Source organism: Vulpes lagopus, chromosome 4 (assembly GCF_018345385.1).
Source record: "Vulpes lagopus strain Blue_001 chromosome 4, ASM1834538v1, whole genome shotgun sequence".
NCBI classification, from domain to species: domain Eukaryota; kingdom Metazoa; phylum Chordata; class Mammalia; order Carnivora; family Canidae; genus Vulpes; species Vulpes lagopus.
In genome coordinates this window covers 133,259,894-133,277,191 of record NC_054827.1, presented here as the reverse complement: position 1 = coordinate 133,277,191, position 17,298 = coordinate 133,259,894, and the positions used below count along the sequence as shown (strand labels likewise).

The following is a 17,298-nucleotide window of genomic DNA, read 5'->3' as shown; positions in this document are numbered from 1 at the left end:
ATGAAATGGAATTTGTCACACCCAAGTAACATATAAGGCAGTATAACCAATTAAATGACAAAATGAGTACTAAAGTCCAGAGGCGGGAAAAAAAAAAAAAAAAAAAAAAAAAGAAGGTATCTACATCAAGGGAAATGTAGAATTTCAACCTGGCCTAAAGAATAAATAGGGTATAGAAAGAAAAGGTAAGTGGGGGAGAACATTCCAGATTTAAAAAATAGTAAGGACTCATATACAGAAATGAGTCCAAAGTGAGGAGATCAGCCTAGTTGGAGAAAAATATCAGTATTAAGAAGTGGTAAGAGGTAATGACTGTCTTGTAGAGTAGAAATGAATTTAAAGGGAACCCTGGGTGGCGCAGCGGTTTGGCGCCTGCCTTTGGCCCAGGGCGTGATCCTGGAGACCCAGGATCGAATCCCACGTCAGGCTCCCAGTGCATGAGCCTGCTTCTCCCTCTGCCTGTGTCTCTGCCTCTCTCTCTCTCTCTCTGTGTGACTATCATAAATAAATAAATAAATAAATAAATAAATAAATAAATAAATAATATTAAAAAAAAAAAAAAAGAAATGAATTTAAAGTGGGTCTTAAATGACCCTTTCAGGGAAGCACGTCCAGGACAGTTCAGGAGGCTACAATTCAATAACTTAAGGCAACATAATTAAAAGTAACCATAACAATCAACAACATTTGTGTAGCTAAAATCTAATAAACTCCACTGAAGGAAAAAACAATGGGGTGGGGGGAGGATCAGCCTGTAGCTTGGGAAGAGGGAGTTAAAGACAAGAATGATGTGTTTAGGGGATCCCTGGGTGGCTCAGCGGTTTAGCGCCTGCCTTTGGCCCAGGGCAAGATCCTGGAGTTCCGGGATCGAGTCCCGTGTCGGGCTCCCAGCATGGAGCCTGCTTCTCCCTCTGCCTGTGTCTCTGCCTCTCTCTCTATGTCTATCATGAATAAATAAATAAATCTTAAAAAAAAAAAAAAAGAATGATGTGTTTATTTCAACAGAGTCTAGAGAAGACTGACACAGAATCTGGAAGTCAGAAGTGTTCTGGTTTCAGAGAGGTGGGGGAAGAACAGGCTTTCCCAATGCTTAGATGGCATGTTCTCTGAAGATTCTTTGCTCTGATTCCACTCTCCCCTATGAATTCAGATTCCCAGGAATCATAATACTGGAAAGGGATGACACAGATTTGAGATAGAAGTGTTCCAGGAACTGCAATAAAATTTCCCTAATGTAATATCAAAGTTTCATTCTAGTGAAACCATTAGTCTCTTATGAGTTTAATCATATAAGCTAACATCTAAAGCCTCATAAACTCTGGGTCCAAGGAGGAAAAAAAAAAAAATTCTGCCTTCCAGATCTTCGAAGCTGATGATTAAGTTCTGAACTGTGATGAACCTAAAGAACTATCACACTGTAACACCCTTACTGAGCAGCTAGCCAGCCTCTCTAATTACAACCAATATATCTGGAATACCTAAAAAGTAGAATTTCAAAGTATTTTTGGACCAGAGGATCTGTTGGGGTTACCATTTAATCCAACAGCCAAGAGGTTATAACATTCTTTTTTTTTTTTTAATTTTTAAAATTTATTTATGATAGGCACACAGTCAGAGAGAGAGAGAGAGAGGCAGAGACACAGGTAGAGGGAGAAGCAGGCTCCACGCACCGAGAGCCCGACGTGGGACTTGATCCCGGGTCTCCAGGATCACGCCCTGGGCCAAAGGCAGGCGCCAAACTGCTGCGCCACCCAGGGATCCCAGGTTATAACATTCTTATATAAACACAGACTGAATGTTTACATGATGCCACTCTTGGGTTAAAGGAGTTCATAGTTTAATAAAGTGCTCCCAGGCAAACAGTTCTTATCTGCTGCTCTTCCCTCAGCACTTAGAACAGTAGGCTCTCAATAAATGCTAATTGAATGAATGAGTAACTCTCCATTATGGCTTGTTTGAGATGAAGACTGTTATTTGAAAATCTTTAGCTCAGATGGCTGATCAATGCATTTTTGCTGAAATTGTCCAGAACACCATCATCCTTTTTTTACGTAGAACTTTGGCATGTCTTCCCAGAGTTACTTCTTATCCACCTTGCTTGCCAGGCTGTATTCAGCTTGCCTTACATATAGCAGCCAGGGCAAACCACTGATGGACCTATGTTACAGAATTGCATGTGTTTTGGGGTGTCCCTGTGGTTCTATTTCACATGAAGTGTGGCTTGTAGATGATAATGGGAAAATTACTGAAGAACTGTGCAAGTCCCAATAAATCATTACCTGGATGTTTCAATAAAATCTTTCAGTCTTTATATGGAGCTTGATACAGTATTAATAATATACTTTGCTCAACACAGATGTCTTCTGATTCCATATTGAATTTCTACTTTTATGTACCTTCTGACCCTCTACTGTGCTGTCAGGGAAATGGGAATGTTTGCTTACTGAGTGTGTCAGTTTGAAATGAGTTTTTAACCTCCATATTTTGGGAAAATCTCAACAAACCAAGCTGTTCCAAAACTACTCTTCATCTAAAGTTTTATAAATTCAGATGAAGATTTCAACCTAAAAGATGTGGCTAACAAATACTGAAGGTCCTATTACAATCTAAGCTAAACATAATCTCTCCGTCCCCACCCCACCTCTCTTCCGTATACTCTCCATAATCACCCAGGAGCTAAGGCAATGGATGTTGTAGTTGGATACATCAACTTCAAGCACATCACCTTAGTCTTTTACAAAAACTAGATACTAACAGACGGCTGGCCGGGGAAAAAGATTTAATCAGTGAGAAAGGCAGTGTTAATGTTATATCTAAAGGGCTTCCCTCCTATGAAGCTGTGGAAATAATAAGAGGGAAGATGAAATATGCATATTAGTTACAGATTCTATGTTTAAAAAAGGAGTATAGTAAGGGGAGAAGAAATGAGGCCCTTTCAATCAGGGTCGTCTCCCGCTTACCTTAACTGGATGCAGGTACTAACAAGCGCATCTCACAGCAGACAGTAAGCGCTTTCATTTCCAGAACCCCCCTGAAAAAACAGACCAGACTACTGTTCTCCATTTCACAGGGCATTTGAAGAAACTCAAAGACTCACTGTGTCTTTGCGGGCAGTCAGTGGACAGCTATGCCTCTGTATATCCATGGAAAGCTCCCTACCCGTGAATCCCTCTTTTCAATATACCAGCATTTTCAAGCCTACTCGGTTATCTTCCCATATACACAAGTATGCTCTTTCACGGTCAGCACCCAAGGGAGGCCCTTCCCTGACATGAAGTAAAGCAATTCTATGGTGTGGCGGCCAACAATGGATTCCAGGACAGCCCATACGGATGTCACGATGGCAGTGTCTTAGGATTTCGCCCTCCAAAAGGGCTTTCTGGCTTTGTTTTCTCTTTAGTTTCTTAAGAAGGGAGGCCAGTGACCGGAGGAAAGCAGCAGCTCCCCAGGTGAGCAGACTAACCACAGACAAAAGACCAGGACTCTGAGACCAAAATGGGGTCCCTAATCGGAGGACCGCTTCCTTCGGTGGACGTTCGGCTTCCTGGGGGAAATCTCACTTGTTTCAAGTCAGAAAGTGGGGGAAAAGCAGAAAGAGGAGCGGCTGGAAGACTCGTGCGTATAGAATAAAAAGACCGAGCTAGGCCATCCTCAGGGCAGCGACCCAAAGGCGATCCCCGCCCAGAGCCCAGAGCCCAGAGCCTAGAGGAGGAGACCGAGGTGGTGAGACCCGGCGCCGCGGACCCAGCGCGGAGCGCGACTGGGAGCCGCGCGCACTCCCCCGCCCCGCCCCGCCCCCTCCACGCCCGCCGGCACCCGGGACCTTCCCGACCCGGCGGCGGGGCCAGCCCGGGAAGGGAGCTCACCCGTTTCCAGGCACCGAGCGCGGCGGCTGCTCCGGTCCCGACCGCTCGGACAGCTCCTCGCTGTGGGCCGCGCTGCAGCAGCTTCTGCACGCTCGCCCTGCTCCGCCGGACCTCCGCTCCCCGCACGCCCCTCCCTCAGGCCGCCACGCACTGCACCCAGAGTCCCGGGCCTGAGCCCGTATTTAAAGGATTCGGCCCGAGAAGGCGGAGGCTTCATTCCCCCGCAGCCAGGCCCTCCAGGTCTCAACCCTCCACCGCATCCTTGCTCCTCCTCCCGCCACGCTAGGCCCGGGCCCGCCCCTATTTCCTGCGAGCCCCAGGGGCGGGGCGAAGGGGGCGGGGCTGGGCGGAGCTAGGGGAGGCTCCGCCCCTGGCCGAGCCTGGACGAATCGGCTCGGGCCAGCTCAGTGGTCCCGCCCCTTCCGCGAGCGGCACTGGGCGGAGCTACGTGCCCGGCGAGTTCGCTGACGGCCGTGGGGCGGGGCTCCAGGTGCAGCTAGGCCGGGGTCGGGGGTCCGCGGCCGCCGGAACCCCATGGCTTGTGGTCTGGTCCCGCTTCCCTCCCTGTGTCCCGGTCCAGGCAGACAGTCGGCGCTGAGGTGATGCCGCGTGCGCGACAGGTCGGCCATAATCCAGGGACTGCGGGGGTACTGGGCCGGCTGCGGCCCGAGGGGACCGGAAGGTCTCGGGCCCCCCTTCCGGTCCTCGCAGCACCCCCGAGGGCCCACCGCGTCTTCCCGGCAGGTCAGTGCGCCCGGCCGCACACTCCCTCCCACGCCCTCCCGGCCCGCCGCTGCCCAAGGTTTAGTCAGGTCCCTCCCCTCGTCACTTCTGGGAAGGAGGCGCCTTGCGTTAGTGGGATGCTGAGCCCTGTCATGACTGGACCGGTTAGTGCCTCCGCCCTGAGCCCGGGAGGAGACGCAGGACACCCACGCTCTCCAGTCGTTTTTTCCAGAGAGAGTCCTGCCAAATTCGGAGTCTGGCTTGTCTGTGCTGAGAGTGTGCAACATCCAACTTCCGCGTATGAGGAAGAGTAAAATTCATGTATGGAGACCGCCCGTTGTTTTGTTTTGTTTTTTTAAGATTTATTTATTTATGATAAACATAGAGAGGCAGAGACAGGAGGAGGGAGAAGCAGGCTCCCTGCGGGAAGCCCGATGTGGGACACGCCCGAGCAGAAGGCAGACACTCAACCGCTGACCCACCCAGGTGCCCCGAGACTGCCCGTTTTTAATGAGGAGGCCAGTTATGTTCTCTTACTCCTCTCCGAAGTCATCTTAAATCTCAGATCTGAGAAGAAAAAAGCAGTCATGACTTTTTTTTTTTTTTTTTTTTGGTGTTCCTCATTAAGAATTATGTCAGGCTACATAATCTGCACTTGAAGTCAAAGATCTTTTTCAAATACGTCACGAGGAACGTGATTAGGAGTTTATAAAGGCACATTAAAATACCTCATAGATGATGGTTTTTCATTTATTTACGTTTTATTTCTTTACACACATCATGGAGCTCTAGCTCAACACCAGGAGATCAAGGGTCTCACGCTCTTCTGAATGAGCCAGCCAGGCGCCCCGAGATGATGGTTTTCTTCACAGGATCATGGCAACTTTAAGAAAGCTGTTGAAGGTTGATTAGACCGTTTGCTCTAGATTGTCGAAAGTATGATATGATACGTAGGTGTCATACATTCTAAGCAGGTAAATTCATTTGTCGAACGAATATTTAGTGCCAATCGTGTGTTAGACTTTATCCTAGAGGCCACGATGCAAAATGGATTAAGACCCAGTTCCTTCTTCCAAAGCTCACAGGCTAGTAGGAAAGATAAGTGAACAAGTAATTGCATTACATGGGACAAATACTGTGCTATAGTAATCTTTTTGAACTTGGCATACACATAGATTTGAATTACCTATTACAGTTAGCTTTGTAATAAAAACCACTTTTCTATTATTCTTCCCTTTGTTTTGAATTAAACATTTTTCCACCTGGTGTTCACTTTACATTCTTCACTAGTATTTTGATAGTAATCATAATCTTTGAAATAGTACAATCTCAGAAATTAAATCAGGGGATCCCTGGGTGGCGCAGTGGTTTGGCGCCTGCCTTTGGCCCAGGGCGCGATCCTGGAGATCCGGGATCGAATCCCACGTCAGGCTCCCGGTGCATGGAGCCTGCTTCTCCCTCTGCCTGTGTCTCTGCCTCTCTCACTGTGTTCCTATCATAAATAAATAAAAATTAAAAAAAAAATAGAACTATCTTTAAAAAAAAAAAAAGAAATTAAATCAGAATATCAATACTAGCTAGAATGGACCTTTGGACCTAGGACTGCAGTTCTCAAAATGTACTGACCATCCCTGAGACCCTTTCAGGACACCCAGGAAGTCAAAACATTGTCATAATAGTACTAACATTTTATTTGCTTTTTTACTCTCATCTTCTCACAAGTACACAGTGGAATTTTCCAGAGGCTGTATGACACTTGATATGATGACAGATTAATACAGATATTATAGATTCATAAAAATGTAAAGCAATACCAGTCTTACTAATTTTTAATTTGGAAATACAGCATTTTTCATAATATGTGGTTAGTGTTAACATGTCATGAATTTATTATCAACGTTAAGGAATGTATGTATTTTTCACAATTTGTCAATTTTCATTTCAAATAAGGTAAATACCAATAGCTGTTCAACATGATAAAATATTTTGGGGCCTCCAGATTTTATATGTGTTAAGGAGTCCTGAGAACAAAAAGTTTGAGAACTGCTTGATGTAGACCAATTATTTTCAAATTATGTTTCCTGGAGCTCTCAGTTTCTGTGCTGGTGTGTCACTCAGGAAAGAGAAAGAGTCGATGAGTGGAAGGTTAAAACAGACGGAGGTGGGGGAGCTCTGGATCTCCTACGAATATTTCCCCTTTCCTCCACATCAGAGCAGTTATGCTTTTATCTGTTTAGTCTGCTTTATATATCAATTTTTTTGTGTAGGATTTCAATTTATATATGGGATCCTCTTTTTTTTATTTTTTTGTTAACTTTTATTTATTTATGATAGTCACAGAGAGAGAGAGAGAGGCAGAGACATAGGCAGAGGGAGAAGCCGGCTCCATGCACTGGGAGCCCGACGTGGGATTCGATCCCGGGTCTCCAGGATCGCGCCCTGGGCCAAAGGCAGGCGCTAAACCGCTGCGCCACCCAGAGATCCCTATGGGATCCTCTTAAAACTTAAAAAAAAAACAAACAACACATTGATTCATTCATTGACTAAGTATTTATCTCCAAATGTTTCCTACATACTAGTCACTAGGAATACAATTGAGTAAAGAACAATACATTCTCTTTCTCTTCCTTCATAAACTTTACTCTTTGGGGAAACATCAATCAATCACACAGATAAATGTAAATTACAACTTTATTAAGGTGGGATATATATACTCTTATGAGAATATACAATAGGAGTATTTAACATAGTAGGTAGGGATGCTTCCTCAAGTTGTGACAATTGAGCTTCTAAAGGAAATAGAATTAACTAGGGGAAATGAAGATAGTAGCTACAGGAATAAAACGAGTGAATGTGAGAAGAGCAATTCAGAGATAATTACAGTAATTAAGAATTAGAAATAGCATGTCCAGGGTATTAGCCATGGAGATTCAGAGAAATGAACAGATTCAAGAGATTTGATATAACTAAGTTAAACTACTGAATAAATCTTGTAAATTTTCTCCGTTTCAATTTTATCCAGTATCTTTTAAAATTTTAGTAGTCCTGCAAAATACTCAGGATGCTTTTTTAAAGATTTTATTTATTTGGGGGAGAGAGAGAGTGCACATGCTCAAGAGTGGGGCAGTGGGGAGGGGGTATGAGGAGCCAGGGCAGGAGCAGAGGGAGAGGGAGGGGGAAAGAGTCTCAAGCAGACTCCATGCTGAGCATGATGCGGAGTTCTATCTTTCAAATCTGAGATAATAACCCTGAGATCAAGACCTGAGCTGAGGGCAGCCCCAGTGGCACAGTGGTTTTGCGCCACCTTCAGCCTGAGGTGGGATCCTGGAGTCCCGGGATCAAGTCCCATGTCAGGCTCCCTGCATGGAGCCTGCTTCTCCCTCTGCCTGTGCCTCTCTCTATGTCTCTCATGCATAAATAAAATCTTAAAAAAAAAAAAGACACATACTTGACTAAGCCACCCAGGCACTTCAATTCTCAGGTTACTTTTAAAAGAATCAAGGTCACTAATTTATATGGCATTTTCTGTTTGGAATTCAGGATATACCAACATAGGCCAACATGTCCTGTTTCTAACTCTGGACTTCAGCTTTAGCAAAAGTAGGAAATGAAGTGGATTTATCTTGACTAATCACCATAAGGGACTGCCCCCATACAACAGTCCAGTTTACTCTGGAGAATTTTATCCCTGGGTAATGGACCATAGTAAGGTTTTACTTGGATGAAAGGTAAGCCTTTCTTTTGTAAAATGGGTATATCATTCATATCTTAGGCTTAATGATTTTGGGAAAGGGTACCTGTGGAAATTGAGGATCTGGAAATTTATTTCCTTAAATACATCTGTGTAAGACAAAACTAAAATATACTGTCAGAAATTAAGATAGTGTCACCCTTGGTGTGTGTATGGGGGTGGTTTTGAGGGGTTGCTGGAGAACATTACTAACATCTTACTGCTTTTATCTTCCTGTCATCTCTTGAATCTGTTCATTTCTCTGAATCTCCATGGCTAGTACCCTGGACATGCTATTTCTAATTCTTAATTACTGTAATTATCTCTGAATTGTTCTTCTCACATTCACTCGTTTTATTCCTGTAACTACTCTCTTCATTTCCCCTAGTTAATTCTCATATTTTCACTTGCAGTCTAGGAACATATTAAATGTCACCTTAAAATGTGTGAGGGATTAACTGAAGTCAGAGCCATTCTCCAAAATTTCCAAGCTGTTTAATCACATGGATTCTGGCACTCTGGACAGCAGCTGGGATTGTAGTTGTTTTAATGCTTTAGAGCTATCCAGTTTTGTGTACAAGTCTTGCAAATTCTCTTGTAGTTCCTGCATTGTGATCTTGCTGTCACTTTACCCCAAAATTGTATTAAATAGAGGTAATTTCGAATGTGGAGTAGAGATTCTACTTGGTTTGTTCGCTGAGGGAGCCAAGTAGGTTTAGTTGAAAATGGTACAAATTAAGGCTTAGATCTTCTTTTGCTTCTTTGTGTATTTTGGCCAAATAGAGTGAAAGGAATTAAGTGATACCAACAGTATGGTTAGTTGTGCAAGTGACTGAAGTGAGAGGGATACATATGAACCTTTGTTAGGAGAGAGCATGAAGATTGCTTTGCATTGCACTTTTTTTTTCTTTGTATGTCTGAAAGGAAAAACTGTGCCAGACCATACATAGTTTTTTAAAATTCTTTTGGGAATATACAACAAAAAAGTTAGAAATTCCAGGTCTAAGAGCACCTGGGTGGCTCAGTGAGTTAAGCATCTGCCTTCAACTTAGGTCATGATCCCGGGGTCCTGGGATGGAGCCTCACATAAGGCTCTTTGCTCAGCAGGGAGTCTGCTTCTCCCTCTCCCTTCCCCTCTGCCCGCCATTCCCTCTGCTTGTGCTCTCTCGGGCTGTCAAATAAAATCGTTAAAAAGAAAAAAGAAATTACAGGTCTAGGACATACCGATGGGAGTGGATAACTGCAGTTGTGTGGAAAACAAGATGGCCGGAGGAGAGGTTAGGGGACTGAGTATTAGAAGGATTGTCTACTTGGATATTGATATCCCCAAGAATCACAATAGGAAAACTGCTGAAAAGGCAAGCAGAAACTCCAGTGCTAAACTGAGGAGTGATCCAGGGGTCTATGACTTTGGAAGATAGAATATCATGTTGGAATGCTCTGCCGGTAGGAGCTTTCAAAGAATTGGAAAGTTTTAGGGAGAAGATGGGAATCGCCTGGCAGCCAAAATGAGAAATGGGAAGAAGCTCACGTTACCTTGTTTGGTTATAAAGTCTGGAAAAGACAACAGCTCCCATTTGAGAGGGGAATGGACAGTCAGTGAGTACCCTAAAGGAGATACCAAGTTTGGTGAAGGGGATGTTCAGAGAAAAAGGGGAGGGTATGGGCTTTTGCTGATGATGGTCTTTGAGTTTAGGTTGTTTGAGGCATAAGAAAGGGTATAAGAAAAAAAAAAGAGAAAGGGCATAAGGTTGAATCCGCTAAGGGGGATGGCTGAGTGATGACCTGGGAGTCTTGGACTTCTAGTGAACACTGATACAAATAGGGGTATAGGATGTGATTGGATTAATCATGATAATCTCTAAGGCCAATTATCATAGTGAAGCCACGGTGTAGGGCGAGTATAGGAAGACAGGGTTGAGGCAAAAACATATAGATCTGAATGGGTCTTCCTTTCAGACATGATGATAGTTGTCCTGAGGCCAACAAAGAGGTGATACCACCTTGGGGAAGCAGAAGGGGCTCTGTGGGTATATCTTAACACTTCTGCAGATCATCTTTTCTTTCATCTCCATAAAACAATAAAAACACGTCCCTCTCACCCCAGTCCCATATCCCATTCAAGTAACTGCCCCATTTCTCTGCCCTTATTCATTGTAAAACTCCTCCAAAGAGCTGCTTGTACTTCTCTCCTTCTGCACCCCCAGTTCTTTCCTTAACTACTCCAGCTGGGCTTTCATCCCCATCACTCCACCCAAACCTCTTTTATCAAATTCACCAGTGAATCCTTTCTGCTAAAATGTTCAAATCTCCATCCCCATGATTTGACTTTAGACATGGTATTCTTTCAGTGGATGCTCCTCCATTTGTTGATTCCTCTTTCTCAACTAGAGCTCTAAATATTGCAGGACCTTCGGTCCCCATCCTGGGATTTCTTCTTTGTCTTTACTATCTCAGTAATTTCATTCACTCCCAAAGATTCACATTTTATCTATATATTCTGTTGGCTTTAATTTTTCTTTCTCTTAATGATGGAACCTAACTTAGCTCTATATATTCTCTAGCCAGTTACCTACTCAAGAGCTCCATTTGGATGTGTCGTGTGCACCTTAAAATCATCATAGCCAACACCTAAGTATTGTTTTTCCTCTGTGGCAGTGGCTGTCAGCTAACTCTAATAGTCACACTTCACGTATTTAGTAAGAATTCCTAAACTTTAACTGAGCAGATATTTTCCAAGATGAAGACTACATCTAGCCTCCTTTGGGTATGGTCACGTTACTAAGTTCCAGCTAAGGGAATGTGAATGGAAGGGATATATATCATGTCCAGAACAAACCCTTAAATGAACAGATAGGCCCTCCATGCTTCCTGCCCCTCCTCCCTTCTGGCTAGAGAAATGACCCAGTGGGTATCGTGGTGAACTATCATTGACAATCCAGAGAAGGACAACATTGGACAACAGCAGTTTGGACAACAGCAGTGTGGACAACAGGAGTTTGGGAAACACTACTCTAGGGGTCAGTGGAGCAACAAAATAGAGCCTGAGTTCTGAATACCTAAAGTAAGCATTTCAGTCCTACACTGCTTATATTCTTGAACTCTTACCTAAAAGAACTCAAGTCTATCTGGGTTAAGCCATTGGCGTCTGTCTCCTTATTCCAGCAAGTTAACCTGTATCCTGATTGTTCCAGATTGGGGCTTCTCATCCATCCTTTTGCTTACCATAAACTCTTCCCATCTCAATTTGTATCATCAACGATTCGGTTGCTCAGGCCCCAAAACTAGACTTGAGTTTTGTTTTCTCTCTTCCCTTCCATTCACTGCCAGGCCATTCATGTGGCCAATTGGCTTTACCTCCAACATAAATCCCAAATCTGATCTCTTCTTAAAATTCACATTGCCACACCTTTGTCAAAGTGATTAGCACCTCTTATCTGGACTCCAATGGCTTACTAGCTTCCTACATCCCTTCTTTTTCTTTTTTAAAGATTTTATTTATTTATTCATGAGAGACACAGAGAGAAAGGCAGAGACACAGGCAGAGAAAGAAGCAGGCTCCTTGCAAGGAGCCTGATGTGGGACTCGATCCCGGACCCCGGGATCAGGTCCTGAGCCAAAGACAGATGCTCAACCACTGAGCCACCCATGCATTCCCCCTACCTCCCTTCTTGATGCACAGCTCATCTTCCACATAGCAGCCAGAGTGAGATTTTAAGTTCATAAATCAAATCATACATCCCTCACCCTCTATTCCAAGGGCTTTTGTACTCATAATAAACCCTGAAGTCCTTATTTTGGATTTCAAGATCCTATAAGATGTAGACCCTACTGCTTTTGCTTTAGAGACAGACGGGGGGGGGGGGGGGGGAGGCTGGGAGGGAGGGGGAGGGAGAGAGAGAGAGAGAGAGCGAGAGAGAGAGAGAGAGAGAGAGAGAGAGAGAGGGAGAGAACGTGATTTGGGAGAGGGGCAGAGCGGGAAGGAGAAGGCCAGGCAGACTGCATACTGAGGAGGAGCCCAAGGCAGGGCTCAGTCTCACAACCCTGAAATCATGACCTGAGCCAAAATCAACAGTTGGATGCTTAAGTGACTGAGCCCCCCCAGGTGCACCTGTAGACCTTACTTCAGATCTCAACTTGTACAGGTCATTTGGCCTTATTCTGGTTCCTTGAAAATGCCAATGATGCCTCAGTCTTTGCACTTTTTTTCTCTTGGAAAACTACCCAGATTCTTGCATAGCTGCATCATTTGGGTCTTACCCCAAATATCATCTCTCTCTTTTAAAAGATTTTATTTAGGGACACCTGGATGGCTCAGCGGTTGAGCACCTGCCTTCGGCTCAGGGCATGATCCTGGAGTTCTGGGATCGAATCCCGCATCAGGCTCCCTACATGGAGTCTGCTTCTCCCTCTGCCTATCTCTCTGCCTCTCTCTTTCTGTGTCTCTCATGAATAAATAAAATCTTAAAAGAAATTTAAACAAATTTTTTAAAATAAAAGATTTTATTTGAGAGTTAGAGAGAGTGGGGTGGGGAGGGGCAGAAGGAGAGGAAGAAGCAGACTGCCTGCTGAGCACAGAGACAGCCACAGGACTCCATCCCAGGACCCTGGGATCATGACCTGAGCCGAAGGCAGACGCTTAACCTACTGAGACACCCAGGCGCCCTCCAAATATCATCTCTTCAGAAAGCTCCTTCACCATGATTATATCTTAACTTCTCTTTAGCAATTAGTCCCTGAAATATTAGCTTGTTAGTTTTTGTATTTATCTGGCCCTTGTAAATACAATATAAACTTCCTGAGCACAGGGACTAAAAACAAATGGCCTTACCACCACAAGAATTCATATTTCCTGAAGACCATTAAGTCTATTATGTGAAGAATGAATATTCATCCTATTAACAATTGTGATCCAAGTCCTTACTAAGTAATAATCCCATCTTTATTCCTTATTATGACAGTGGTGTTTTTGTTTCCTTGACATGTTTTTTTCCTTGCTTTTTTTCTTTTTTCTTTCTTTTCTTCCTCTTCCTCCCTCCCTCCCTCTCTTCCTTTCCTTATTTTTTTTAACAAACAGTTGTTGTTTTAAGATTTTATTTATTCATGAGAGAACAGAAAGAGAGGCAGAGACACAGGCAGAGGGAGGAGAAGCAGGCTCCATGCAAGGAGCCCAATGCAGGACTTGATCCTGGGAATCTGGGATCATGCCCTGAGCCAAAGGCAGATGCTCAACCACTGAGCCACCCAGGCATCCCCCTTCTTATTTTTAACAGAGCTTTCTCATGAATTGAACAGGCTTATTTTATGGCCAACCATGAAGAATGACATTTCCCTTCCTCATCCCCCCAAGAAAAAAATTGAGAGGGACATCTGGGTGGCTCAGTAGTTGAGCGTCTGGCCTTTAGTCCGGGGTGTGACCCTGGAGTCCTGGGATCGAGTCCCGCATCGGGCTCCCTGCATGGAGCCTGCTTCTCCCTCTGCCTGTGTCTCCGCTTCTCTCTCTGTGTCTCTCCTGAATAAATAAATAAAATAAAATCTTAAAAAAAAAAAAAAGAAAAAATTGAGAAAATAAAAATGGATTATTTTTAAGCATCAGGAAAAACTGTGAAATAACACTATTAAAAATAACTCTACTGCAGGAGAATTTAAGGTTTCACTTAGTTCCCTACCCATATATGGAAATCAGCTAATATAAATATAATAATTAATTTTTTAATAATAATTAATTTTTGTTTTTTCATCTCTAGAACTAAAAACACAAGGTTTAGCTTTTTTTTTTTTTTTTTTTAAGACTTATTTTAGAAAGAGAGCGTAAGGGGGTGGGCAGAGGGAGAGGGAGAGAAAGAATCTCCAGCAGGCCACACGCTGAGCCCAGAGCCGAGGTGGGGCTTAATGGGGCCCAATGCACAGGTTGATCTCACCACCCTGAGATCATGACCTGAGCAGAAATCAGGAGTCAGGCATTTAACCAACTGAGCTACCCAGGTGCCCCAAGGTTTAGCATTCTTAATGCCAGTGGTTCTTACCCTTAGCACCTATAGATGCTTAAGTCAAACCCTATACCAGAACCTCTGAAGTGTGGGACCGAAGTATCAGGTTTTTATCTTATTTTATTTTATTTAAGATTTTATTTATTTATTTATTCATAGAGACACACACACACACACAGAGGCAGAGACATAGGCAGAGGGAGAAGCAGGCTCCACGCAGAGAGCCCGACGTGGGACTCAATCCAGGGTCTCCAGGATCACGCCCTGGGCTGCAGGCGGTGCTAAACCGCTGCGCCACCGGGGCTGCCCAGGTTTTTATTTTATTTATTTATTTATTATTTTTTAAAGATTTTATTTATTTACTCATGAGAGACACAAAGAGAGAGAGGCAGAGACACAGGCAGAGGGAGAAGCAGGCTCCATGCAGGGAGCCTGACGTGGGACTTGATCCTGGGTCTCCAGGTTCAGGCCCTGGGCTGAAGGTAGGTGCTAAACCGCTGAGCCACCTGGGCTGCCCAGTACCAGGTTTTTAAAGCTTTCAAAGGGCAGCCAAAGTTGAGAACTGTTAGCCTAATAGTTTGCTCTTTAGCTTTTATTGCAATGGGTTTATTTACCTATTAGTCAAAATGTATTTGCTTTCCAGTTTACCTTTCAAGGATTTTAAAATCTTGATTGGAAACTGTGATATTCTATTTAATGTTTTAATCTTTAATGTTTTTCTCATGCCAAGCTCTGACCTAAAGGTGCCATTGTCCATTCTTAGTAGGGTGAATTCTTTGCAATGGAAATTCAGTGGAACTGCCCCAAATAAATATCCTGTTTCCATTACAACTTCAGGTTTTGCAAAGGGAGAGTGTGTATGTGTGTGTGTGTGTGTGTGTGTATATGTGTATGTACATGTGTTATTGGAACAGTGGGGGCCTTTACATAATAGTATTTATTTAGGACTTTACAAAGCATTTTTACAGACATTTCATTTGATCTTTTTACTTCAGCTCTCTGTAAAGTGCTATCATATTTAAATGAGGAAAAGAGTCACATAACTTGTTTTCCCTTAATATAGGCTGCTCAAGATACCATTAGTCATTTAGTTATCAAAAACTAACATTCACATAGTTTCATAAGAAGGGAATGTGTTGTAACATACTGAATGAATATAGTAGAAATGATAACCCAGAGCACTTGGGTAGTTCAGTCAGTTAAGCGCTGGCTCTTGGTTTCAGCTCAGGTCATGATCCCAGGGTTGTGAAATCAAGCCCTATGTGGGGGGTCCGCACTCAGCATGGTGTCTGCTGGAGATTCTCTCTCCCATTCCCTCTGCCCCTCCTTCCATTCTCTCTTGGTCATGCTTGTGCTCTCTCAAATAAAATCTTAAAAAAGAGGAAAAATATGATAACCCAGCTCTCCTTTAAGCCAGCTATTAAAGAGATTTGCAAAAATGTAAAACAGTGCCATTCTTATCACTGAATTTTCATTTTGGAAATTGGTTATTTTTTTCATAAAAACCTTTATATTAGCATGTAGTGGGCTTACTGTTATTTTAAAATACTTAATACTTTTAAATGTTCTGTTTTAATTTTGGGTACAGTATAGATGATAGATGATAGATAGATAGATAGATAGATAGATAGATAGATAGATAGATGATAGATATAACAATGCATATGAACAAAAATTCTTTGGGGTCCCCAAGTCAGAAAGTTTGAGAATCACTATAGGCTATATGCAATCTTTTAGCTGTAAGAAAGCTAAAAATCTGAATGAATTCTTTATATTAACATTAACCCCAACTCACACAAAGCTACTTGAGGACTTCTTCCCAAGGCTAAACACTATTAGCCATACTAAATATTTTTATTGCACATGAGACAATCACTAAAATTAAAATAGAAGTTTGAGAATTGAACAAAAATTACAGATGAGTGATAGAGAACACCAATTGTCAGCTTTCTTCAACAGAAACATCCTTTCAATATCTGATACTTTTGTAGATTAGCATTGGAATTTATTACAGGATTATTATTATTTTTGAATTTATTTATTCATGAGAGACAGAGACAGAGAGAGAGGCAGAGGGAGAAGCAGGCTCTATGCAAGAAGCCCGATGGGGGACTCGATCCCCAGACCTGGGATCATGCCTTGAGCCAAAGGCAGATGCTCAACCGCTGAGCCACCCAGGGGTCCCACAAGATTATTTTTATTTCAAGTATATTACAATTAGTCAACCTTAACTGTTGCCAGTTTATACCTATTTATGTGACTTTTGAGTTCTTAAAATATTATGACACAATGAAAAGAATTCTTTGGATGTTGTGGAGAGAGAAGATTAATCTCCGTTCTTCAACGGAGAAATTATAATTTTCAATTATACTTTAATCTTTCTTTAAGCCTTGTATTTTCTGATTTAGCTTTGGCTAATGGAAATCATGCTTGAAGCTTGAGAACACCAGCTTTCAGTAGGCCGTGGTTAGTGAAACCCTCTGGGAAAGAGGATGTTGACAGAGGTACGACGATGTGAGAACAGAGTAAAATGTAGTTTTTAAGAAAAGGATGTTAGATTAAAATGGAAGGCTAAGCAAATTTGCAAGGATATAAATCTTAATCCATTTGTTGGGAGTGTAGGCTCTGGTATCAGATTTGTATCTGTTCTGTATGTTGTCACCACAAAATTCTACTTGCTGGATTAATTGTAAGGAATCCCCTTTAAGACACCCAGACTTCCAGTTTAATGTTTATATACTAGTTATCAGGGAAAGCTGCATTCAGGCCAGGGTCTGTAATGCCTTTTTTATTTTTTTTTATTTTTTATTTTTTTTGTAATGCCTTTTTAATGTACAATGCCTCTTCCTTTGGCACTGAATTAATGAGTGACTATGTAACAGATTCATTTTTTAAGATATTTATGTATTTATTTATTTATTGGTGGGGGGATGGGTTGGGGAGGCTGAGGGAGAAAGAGAATCCTAAGCTGGCTCCATGCCCAGCATGG

At 42.8% G+C, this 17,298-nt stretch overlaps 2 protein-coding genes across 4 annotated transcripts in view; both read right to left on the bottom strand.

Moving 5' to 3' along the window:
* Nucleotides 1-4,133, bottom strand: part of UGDH (UDP-glucose 6-dehydrogenase) — a 32,977-nt gene extending 28,844 nt beyond the window's left edge. Inside the window, exons 1-2 of one of the 3 annotated variants that reach the window (XM_041753220.1) lie at nt 3,867-4,133; nt 2,961-3,031 (exon numbers count right to left, since the gene is read on the bottom strand). The gene's annotated coding sequence lies outside the window, so the exon portion shown is untranslated. The remainder of the gene's footprint in view (nt 1-2,960; nt 3,032-3,866) is intronic. The other 2 variants (XM_041753221.1, XM_041753218.1) reach the window with 2 other exon arrangements.
* A 1,188-nt stretch (nt 4,134-5,321) lies between these two features.
* The window catches only part of SMIM14 (small integral membrane protein 14), a 97,164-nt gene continuing 85,187 nt past the window's right edge, over nt 5,322-17,298 (bottom strand). Inside the window, exon 5 of the mRNA XM_041753088.1 lies at nt 5,322-5,675. Within this exon, the coding sequence (XP_041609022.1) occupies nt 5,613-5,675 (63 nt within the window). The 3' untranslated portion in view covers nt 5,322-5,612. The remainder of the gene's footprint in view (nt 5,676-17,298) is intronic.